The sequence below is a fragment of the Pomacea canaliculata genome, linkage group LG11 (genome assembly GCF_003073045.1).
Source record: "Pomacea canaliculata isolate SZHN2017 linkage group LG11, ASM307304v1, whole genome shotgun sequence".
Lineage (NCBI taxonomy): Eukaryota > Metazoa > Mollusca > Gastropoda > Architaenioglossa > Ampullariidae > Pomacea > Pomacea canaliculata.
This window is the reverse complement of record NC_037600.1, coordinates 15,714,822-15,725,300: the sequence shown is the minus strand read 5'-3', so window position 1 is coordinate 15,725,300 and position 10,479 is coordinate 15,714,822. Positions and strand designations below refer to the sequence as shown.

Below are 10,479 nucleotides of genomic sequence, written 5' to 3'. Positions count from 1 at the left end.
GAAAGGAAGGTGTCTTGATGTCTGTGGTATTTTCTGGCATCTCTCGTCGTGTCGCTGGCTGCAGAGTAGACAGTGACAGTGATGTCGGATGTAGACATTGCAGGTGACAAGCAGCAGTTACCTTGACAAGACGAGGGATGACAGTCTTCAACATGTTACCTGTAGTCCAGACAGTGCAAACCGTCCGCGAAGAGTGCAGAAGCTTCACTGCACTTCAGGTAGCCAATACTGTGCAGTCGGTGAGTGACTCCACCCAGTGATTTCAACATCAGGTAGCGGACAGGTGTGTATCATTGGCCTTCACAACTCTCCCTCCACACTCGGAGGGGGCCAGAGCCTGCGAACTGGCTGTGACGACCCCAACATGCTGATGGCTGATCCATTATTTTAATCCGAAAACTCTTGAATATAATCTATTTCTCAGTGATTGTAAAACTAACCTGATGATCTTACTTCAGGAATTCAGATATTTTTCAGTGATTCTAAAACTAATTCCATACAATTGGGAACACATTCAAGTCATTGACGGGTGGCCTCATAGGAAGCTAGTATCTACGTTTTCAATGTGTAAGTGATCATAGTCAGATTAAAAGGGGAAAAAACACTTCTGATCAATTTCTTCGATTCCAGAATTATTATTATATAGAAACTGTTCTAAGAGAATAACATGCAGCTTAGTATCAGTAGACTGTCCGCAGGGCTGAAGATCTGGATATCAAGTTTTCAGTAGAGTGTGCTGTAAAAAATTATTTTTGTGAAGCGCCTTGAGCTTGTACTTTGGGTAGGGATAAGGCGCAATACGAGCGACTTTCTTTTATTATTATTATTAAAGTGCCGAGACTCTGACAGGTGTGAAAAGGCTGTGACGACAGTTCAAAACGTATAAAAGGTTTTAAAAATTACATTGAATAACCACTGCAGCTCACGAGAGCATTACACACCCAGCTTTTTCAAATCTTTAAATTGCTGCATAAATTGATCGACATTCTGCAATTTTTTTTATTATTCATTCCTAAAAACTGAATGAATGACATTCTGCAATGTGCCTTTTGTTAATTGTAAATGTATCTGTCAGGATGTGATTGCTGGAGTGAGTCATCGAGCTCGTGATCTACCTTGTAAAGTTTTCTTCTTTAACATTTTAAGGACAAGTAAATATTTCACAGGTGAGTCAGTAGGAAAGTACTCTTCACTAAATGAACATTAAATCGGCCATAGGACGGGTATACAGGTCGCCGGCAGCCGACGATACAAACGACGATACGTGTCTGTCCAGTCAAGTACTCGTCTGAGGAAAGACATACTTCTGTCCACTTTGCTTCCCTGCTTATACTGCAGCACAACAAAACAACAGAGTGACTTCTGAGAAAAGTTGTACAGAACAGAGCTCATGAAGGCAGCAAGGTGTTGCATGCAACAATAAAACCTTGTCCGAAGTTGCGAGAGAAGCTGCTGCAAGAAGTCCACATGGAGGACAAGGGAAAAACAGATTTTACAGAAATGCTTCTACTTATTTTGAAAGTTTGTTTTTTTATGCGTCAATATTGACAACCAGATTGAAATTTCATTGACTTAGTGATCGGTCTTGAAAGAAAAACATATATTCTTCTGCGAAAGGAAAACTTTTAAATAGCTCACACACCGTAGATCAGGTAGGGAACATCGTAGTCGTCCCCGCTGTCTTTCGAGGTCTGAACGCCGGGTGGAGTCCTCTGGGTGTGAAGACCGTGACGACCCTGTGTGAGAAATTTTTTTCTGCAAAGGTCTTTTCAGAAGGAACGAGCTTCAAGGCCGTCCGGTATTTTCCAGATTGAAGAGAACATTTCAAGCACAAACATAAAACCGCATAAAAAAGCCTTCTGTGACCCTTAACCTTTACAGTTTATACCAGTGGAGACTTTGTATGGCGCCGTTACATCACAACCACCTGTGGCCGCCATAGGAAGCTCACACCCACATTCGCAAGGAAATCGGTCCCCACCTGCCAACTTTTTTCTGTTTTCCGTGCACTTTGTACCTTAATGGCTTATGAACAAGTTTGTGACAGAAAAAAGGAAAGAAAATAAAGGAGGGGATATTAAAAGGAAATGGAAAAAAAAATTCTTGCAGAGTCTGTGCTCGTACCCTCAGTAGAAGGAGTGTTCGCAAGTCGCTGTCTATAGACCCTGTGATATCACAAGAATCTGTTAACTTATCTTTTCATCTCAGTCTTTATATAATAGGCAATCTCCGAGTTGTTATTCAAAACTCGTATTTCAAGTTACCTGTGACGCAAACATGGCGCACAGCTGAATATCCCAATTCTTATGACAAATCGTGTTAGAAGTGCTTGAGTGCTCTGTTCATTGTAAATACACCATTGGATATAACCCCTGGCCTCGTATTTATGAGGCACATTTACACCAAGATCAGTCTATCCAGGGTCTAGCAGCTACAGTCAGGACGGATCCGCAACTTTTCGTAGGCCTACAATAATATGTTTCTTATCTTGTATCCATAAAAACAAACTTCTATAAGGAAAGATATTTAACCATCGAGCTTTGGTTGGACCCATCTGCTTCTCCTGAGTTTTTTTAGTCTCGATTAAAATGAAAACAATAAAAACTCTATATCAGAAGGCATTGTGCTTGTTTAAACGTTTCTTGAAAACGTGGCTTTGGTCACTGAATTACACAGGCTGATCCAAAGACTGACAATCTGACTTATCAGAGTGGGTATATTATCAGAGTGGGTACATTCAAAGAAATATTCGACATAATATCAAAATTTATGGCGGCAAATGCAGAATGGAAGAGCTTAAACCATTCACTTGAGAACCTGTAAAGGATGTTAACTCTGGGTCAGGATGTATTTGAGTGTTTTGGGGCTTGTTGATTCTGTAAGTTGTTTTGAATTTCTAGGAGTTTACATATAAAGATTATTCTTCCCTTTGTATAACTTAAAGTACGGAATGAACGTTTTTACACAGGTGCATTTTGTTAAGTTGCATTTTAATGTTGAAAACGATTGTTAGATTTTAAGGACAATCTTCTTCTATCAAAGTTTTTCTGTTTCTCATTATGCGCGGACTGTTCCGTGGCTTTGAGAAGGAGACTACTTATTATATTGCTCGCCAAAGAGCCGCTCAAGGGAAACAAAAGTCAACTCATGGCTGTATTGAGTGAAGTCGTCTCCCGTCGTTACCTTTTTCCATTCAGTTATAAATCAGATACCCAAATAAATATCTGGGTAGTAGGCGAGACTGCATGAGTACAGCAAAGGATATTAGCTACACATGGCACTAACACCTGTAATTAGCAACCGCCGAGCAATGGCACTCTTCCACACGCTGGTCATAATACTACCCTTTCCCTATTGTTTCTACTACTACTACTATTATCATCATCATCATCATCATCACTATTATTATCATCATCATCATCATCATTATTTCCATCACTATTATTATTATCATCATCACTATTATTATCACTATTATCATCACTATTACTATTATTATTACCACCGCCACAACCATCATCATTACCATCACTATTATTATTATCATCATCACTATTATTATCACTATTACTATTGTACTCATTGTATGAGTTACGTCATATCCGGTTCCCTTGTATCCGGCGCCATTAGCCAGTCGTATCGCGTTTGACAAGAAAACGTCGGAGCCAGCACCGCTCCTTGTCATCTTGCTTATCAAGGAACAAAGATCAGCTTGACATGGGCAGTGAACTGAGTGGTTTGCTATCTCAAGTCAAATCATTTCCTCTTCGTAACCCTTTCCCTTCACTTACAGGTGCCCCAAGGTGAGCGGCAGGTTAGCCTGCAGAAGACCAAAGAATGTCAACTGCACAGGTCACACACACCTGTAATTAGCAACTCCGTGTCACCGAGACCTTTCATAAGCGTCTCATAGTTTTACTCACGGCCTTATCTCTCCAAAAGCAAGTTTAATAAAAAAAAGTAAAGGAAACCGTAACAGGCACAGATTAGCCCACCTGGTGTATTTATAGAGTGCAGTGCACGGAGTCACATAATGTCATGAGCACCTTTTTACTCAAGTAGCTTATGATTTCAGTTTGCAGACGGCACTGGAGTCTTACATCGAGTTCAGTCAGCATTCCCTATGAGTGGAGGGGTTCAGTGCAGTATATCGCTCCCTTCACACCTGAAGGGCGCTGGTAAGATGCTGAAGACTGTGCTCCCCCGTCTTGTGACCACGACTACCGCTTGTCACCCGCCATGTCTACATCTGACGTCACTGTCATGTCTACCGTCAAAGATATTAAGAGAGATGCCTGGAGATGTAGCAGGTGCCGAGACACCTTCCTTTCAATACTTCTGGCAGCCTGGTTCTGGCTTCTATGGCGAAAATCTCGGAAGACTGACACAACTTTCGGCTGAGATTTATGAAGAAATTGTTTTATCTCATATCGGTACGTGAGTGATACGATTTTTGTCTTCCATGAAGATTGGTAGCCTGGCATTTAAAAAGTTACTATAGAATATGTTTTATATATATCATCATCGTCCTCCTCCTCCTCATCATCATCATGAGCATTCATGTAGCACTCTTTTTGTGAAAAGCGCTTCACAAAAAAAACCCCAAAAACCAAACAAAACATGAAAGAAAGAAACAAACGAAAAACCAAACCACAAACAGGCCAATTGACACTCACACGCTAACATCTATAACACTTGTAGTTTTACCACAAAGTTAATACAGACACTCTTCTGTCGACTGGACGGTCAGAACACAGAAGTTGGTTAGAGGGTTAGTGCTTTTGATAAAGGTACATCTAGATTTTGGACATAAAGGTCAAAGAATCAGCGTGACGAAGGCTGAGGGGTAATTTGTTCCACGTTGATGGGACTTGATAGGAAAGAGACCTTTGTTTATGATGTTTGTCTTAGTGGGAGTGAGATTTTAACTGTATTGACACAAGCAAGAAGCGATTCACTTGAAGAATAGCTGGTTATCACGTGTTATGCTTTGTAAGGAGAAGATCCGGAGCTTTTGTACTTCTAATTTTCCGGCTGGCAGTCGCTTCTGTTAGCCTTGACTGTTTTCTATTCTTTTAAATACTTGTTTGGACCACAAAACAGTGTCAAAGTGTTTAAAGGCTAAATGTAACACGCGTGAATAAAAAAAAAAAAAAAAAAAAAAAAAATAAACAAAGTCACTGTACAGATGCTTCAGTCAACCAGTCAGTCGTCCCTTCACCGGCACCTGTCGTTGGAGGAATCGCATGGATAGAGAGACAGCTGACAGGGTCCTCCACTCTTGTCTATTGTGGGCGATAGGCAGCAGGTCCTCTACAGGACGACCTGTCCAGTCTTTGACGTTCGTAAATCAGTTCTTCCTCTGGCCACCGCGGCGTCGGCTACACTCCAAGTTCCCGGATCACTTGACCAGCTTACGTTGCTTGACTGTTGAATGTAGAGGTACCTGGTGTCCAACGAGTGTGGCAATCTTGTTTCGTAAAAAGTCATTGGTTCTATGATCTTTGTATGAGATCCGGAGCAGCCTCCTCAAGCAGTTGTTTTCGAATGCCTGGATTCTTCTTTCCGTCTCGGCGAGCAGAGTTCAGGTGTCACATCCATAAAGCAGGATCAGCCATACCAGGGATTTGTACAGCTTGTACTTGGTTGTGAGCCTTATCTATGGCTATTCCAGATCTTATCTAGTCTAGACATTGCCTCTGTGGCTGTCGTGATCCTGATGTGGTTGTCTGGCGTGAAGCTGCCGTCCTTGGAGGGTAGCTCCTCCCAAGTATTTGAAGCTGCTGACCTCTTCGAGCTGTATTTTAGTTCTGAAAGAAAATCTTGATTTCTTGGCGTGCTTTTCTTTGCGTTGCAGTTTCACCAATCTGTTTTCTCACACGCACTGTTCTCCACGTCAAGGTTATATTACAATGTTTCTAAAGGGTTGTGATATTTTAAAAAAATCTGGCTAACAGTTTGATAGTTTCCTGACTTTCTGATACCCTAACTCTAGTCAGGTATCCAACATGTACTACAAAAACTGTTGCATGTTTGAATTTTGTTAATACTTTGTGACTTTATTCCCTTCTTACAGGTCGAATTAAGGCTATAGCAACAAGTACCTGTCTATCTAAATTCAACCTATTAGATACAAAAAAAGAAACAAAACAAAACAAAAGTTAATATTGTATTGCCATCAGAAATGAGAAATTTTTCAGACCTCTCGGAGGATAGGAACCAGGTGAAATATCAATGAAAAAATCTGAACCTGACAGATAAAGCGAGTTAAATAAAAGTGTATAAAAAGCAGTTTTCACTCATTTTAAGTGGACAGTAAACTACGGCTTAAAATTACAGTTAACCAGCTCAACCAAAAGATGCAGACCTTGAGAAATTACACCTAAAAGTTCGTAATGAACATTTTCGCTTTTCCTAGAGGCCGTGCCGGTACCTTCATCAAAAGGCGTGTTCACCATTGGTGACTATGGAACGTGCGATGGGACAGTGTCTCTACGACTGATACACAAGATCATCGGTAAGTAAAGAAGTAGCAGAAAAAGTAATTCACTGTAATCATTAATCGATGATATTAGATTTATGCAAATTAGATGGGCTATTGTGACTGATATGTTTAGAGGAAACGAAAACGAGGATATTGGTTGATGGATATTAACAAGTTAATTAGGATTAATGAAAAAGGATGATAAATTAATACTTCTTTTGTCGTTTTATTAAAGAAATGGAGTAATACTAAGTTCATTTATTGCTTCAGACCACTTGAGAAACAAACATGGACCCGATCTGAAGATTCAGGTGTTGTACGAAGATCACGCATCCAACGACTACAACAGTCTCTTCAAAACTATTTACAGTAATTGTATTTATAGAGGGCTCACTAAGTCCCTCGTCTCTTCCTTTTACCTAACATATTAAACTGTATCTAACAATATTAACAGACGATATAAGTTTTTCTTTCTTTGAAAGGTCAAACCTCGTACATGACCAAGTTCACCAACGTGTTCCCCCTGGTATGTGGCACTAATTTCTACAAGCAGTGTGTACCTGACCAAACCTGTGACATCATCATGTCCTCATTCGCTACGATGCATTTGGATAACGAGAGGTGGGCCAGACAGAGCAGCACTTAATAATAAAATGTTAAAAAAAGCCCCAAACAACTGATATTCAATAATTTAGTCATGATTGATCTCATACTATATTTTATTTCCACCTTATCTTTCTCAAAGCTTGCAATGATCTTTTTTTTTTTTTTTTTTTTTTTTTTTTTGCTTGTTTACATGAATGCCTCGTGCTTATGTGATGGTCATGTTTGCTGATTATAAATTTTCGCTGATAGTTTGTTTGGTAGTATTCCTCGTTGTATTGTATCTTTTAAAGGTTCTCAGACAAGCAATAGATTTAGAATTTAATGTATACGTAATAATGTGAATGAAATCCCTGTGTTTAGTTACGTGAGATGCTCCAATACAATGTTCCCCTGGCGGTCGACATCACAAGAGGAGCTGCACGCTCACCGCGAGGCTGCAGCACGTGACTGGCAGACGTTCCTCCTCCACAGAGCAGCAGAACTCAAACCAGGTGAGTAGGTGGATTTTATACAGGTGTCTGCATTTCTTCGGGAGGTTATGTGTAGAGAGGGAGGGAAAAAAAAGATAAGTTGACTATGGCACAATTGTGGATATGATGATGACGACGACGACGACGACGACGACGACGACGATGATGCAGTTATAATATGGCTCTATAGTGATTGTGACTCAAACCTCAGAAAACATTGTAAAATGCATTTTGTTCCCCAGGTGGACTTCTCATCGATGCTCAGGCTGCTCAACTCGGGGGGAGCAACCGTCCACAGACTCGCACTTTGACCTACCCTGTCGCTGAAAACGGCACTGGAACTCAAGAAGAAAGCGCCCAAGATATTTGGACTTGTTTTGATTTGAGCTGGAAGGAATTGTATGCGGAAGGAATCATTACAAAAGTGAATGAAACAGAACATTAAAATTATTCTTCAGCTGGGTCTTGCAAGTTACCATAAGATATTGGATATAACTCAGTTTGCTTACCTTGAACCAACCTACTCATGCTTTAAGTCAGGGTTAGGAAACAAACGTTTAAGTAGATCGAACAAAAAAAAATCAATGCTTTCAAGAACCGATAAGACAAACAAAAAAGTACAAATATTCTCGATGAGATTTACTGTTTGTCCAAATCAGTTTTCAGTAAGAGCTTCCATGAAGAATAGAACCTCAATAGGTCCACAGGAAAATTGTTGTTGTATTTTTAACAACAACAACAACAACAACAACAACAACAACAACAACAACAACAACAACAACAACAACAACAACAACAACAAACGACAACAAACGACAACAAAGACAAAAATTGGGCACATGCTCAGGAAACAGTCCAGAACAGTGGAAGGCAAACTGCAGCAAAAATCACAGACTGACAAAGGCACTACAAGAAGCAAGAGAAAAAGAACAGACATCTTTTCTTCCAGCGACGGGACTTTAGTCTCCATTTCACTGAAAATCAAACTAAAAAAAAGGAAAAGGGAAAAGTCAAAAGAATTAAAACAACAATCCTTGACACCAGTATTCACGTTGCTTTGTAATGTACGACTCACATTGAGGTCATGCTCACGAATCACCTAGAAACACTGATAATGGAGAGCATCCTAATGAAGAGTCATCCAAGCAATACTGAAAATGATGAACAGTCTCTCTACATAGTCGTATGAAGAGTAAGAAATAATCGCAAATTTAAACAGTATTATTAAAGAAGTAGTTCAAGCCATCTGTGGACTGACTAAAACCCTTACAATCTATGTTTAGGAGGAGTTCCAGTCATGCACTCTTCGGATGACATATCGGACTTCAAAAGATCTCAAAGTTCCTTTCGAGAATGCCGCCATGTCTCCGGTCCGACAGGCTGGTCTCAACTTGCTCAAAGAACCAGAAGAGTTTCTCAGTCATTGCCTTGTCAAAACATTATGGCGACTAAAGCTACAGGCTGGTGAGTGTAAACTAAATTTTATTTATCTAATACTTTTTAAACATATGTTTTGTAAGTTTATTACTAAAATTTAGGTAATAAAACAGAATATAAAGAATTTCAGGCATTTAAAATTAAATTGAAGACCAGTAACACAGTAAGGTCAAATCTTTTGTAAATGTTTACTCACTGGTTGAGGGATGCATGTATTTTTGCAGATGGTGTTGACGACAGAATGCTGTTTGCTCACCTTCTGGCAAAGGCATTTGGTGTTGTGTTAGATGCCACCTTAAGGAAGGTCTTGAGAAACATTCGACCTACTGTGCTGCAGTTGTCCATAATAAAACGATTCCAGCAGGTGTTTATCCAAAAAGTTGCTGCATGTAACCCAGAGACTTTCAGAAGCGAAATTGCTATGAGAGTCCTTGTCGCACAGAAGTCAAAATGACTAACATGCTAATTGTATAATGGAGTCTTATAGTGTGCTAAGTTCCTGAAGTCATGATTTTATGACTTTTTCTAGAAACATATTTTGATTATCACAGTCCACACTATAATAATAGTGATGATGATGATGATGATGATGATGATGATGATTATCAATCAGTCGGAGGAAATCAATAAAAGTACTTCGCTATTTCTAATTGTTAGAGCGATGTGGAAAATATTATATAATGTATCTGTATTCATTGCGTAAATAAACTCACTAAATTTGTACACTATCTTTACTTCTCATTAATTCATAAAACCCTCCCCGTCAGTTGATTCTCGTATGTTATTCATACTGAGGTAAGATAACTCTGTGCCCAACATAACAACTATGCTAGAGTAGCTTCCCTTACTTTGGCAGACGACAATGAACAGGAAGGCTGCTACTTCACAAATTGCATCGATAGAGCTTAAACAGTTGCACTAATCTTCTTGTAGTTGATGATGAAGGAATCCATGGTAAGTCTTCAAAGCTTACTAATGTTTATGTTACATTTCTGAGCAATGAGCGTGAACAAAGCCAAATCAGTTTGACAGCTGTCTGGATCTACCGCCGTAACTTTGTTTCGAAACGTGTGGTAGAGTCGTTTTATTATAACTGACTGTTGGTCCTCAGTGCGAGTGTTACCTACCCTGTTCCTGAAGAAATCCTCTACCAAATTTTCATTTCTTTTGTGAATAGATTAACAAAGTAGTCTCTAACATTAACACTGTCTGTGAAAACTGGTCAAGATCTGGTCATACAAGATCTCGTCATAATTGTAAGAGATGAATAGCGATCACAATTTCACAAGACAGATTTAAGTGAACAATTAAGCAGCTTATAAATGACAAAATTAAAGCTGAGTAAATTGCTTAGTACTTTCCTGTCTGTGAGTTTATTTGACAGTCGAAATTGCGTAATGGAACTGCATTTATGATTTACACACGACTGCCTAAGCCTGATTAGATGAAACCCGCAGTACTTAATATGACTGCATAGCTAGG

At 39.5% G+C, this 10,479-nt stretch overlaps 1 protein-coding gene across 1 annotated transcript; it reads left to right on the top strand.

Annotated features, from left to right (window-relative positions):
• The first annotated feature begins 2,417 nt into the window (after positions 1 to 2,417).
• On the top strand, positions 2,418 to 10,407 carry LOC112574921. Its single transcript, XM_025256299.1, has 9 exons — positions 2,418 to 2,460; positions 4,076 to 4,433; positions 6,419 to 6,517; positions 6,755 to 6,853; positions 6,967 to 7,105; positions 7,451 to 7,581; positions 7,803 to 7,984; positions 8,844 to 9,024; positions 9,222 to 10,407. Exons 2-9 carry the CDS (start codon positions 4,124 to 4,126, stop codon positions 9,449 to 9,451), a joined length of 1,371 nt encoding a protein of 456 aa, XP_025112084.1. The 5' UTR covers positions 2,418 to 2,460; positions 4,076 to 4,123; the 3' UTR covers positions 9,452 to 10,407.
• The last annotated feature ends 72 nt before the right edge of the window (positions 10,408 to 10,479 follow it).

Bases quoted from the DNA above. Each gene is read 5' to 3' on its own strand.
- LOC112574921 (XM_025256299.1), top strand. From the start codon at position 4,124: ATGAGTGGAGGGGTTCAGTGCAGTATATCGCTCCCTTCACACCTGAAG. The intron at 6,518-6,754 runs GTAAGTAAAGAA...TTATTGCTTCAG, and splicing joins ACTGATACACAAGATCATCG to ACCACTTGAGAAACAAACAT. The intron at 9,025-9,221 runs GTGAGTGTAAAC...GTATTTTTGCAG, and splicing joins GCGACTAAAGCTACAGGCTG to ATGGTGTTGACGACAGAATG.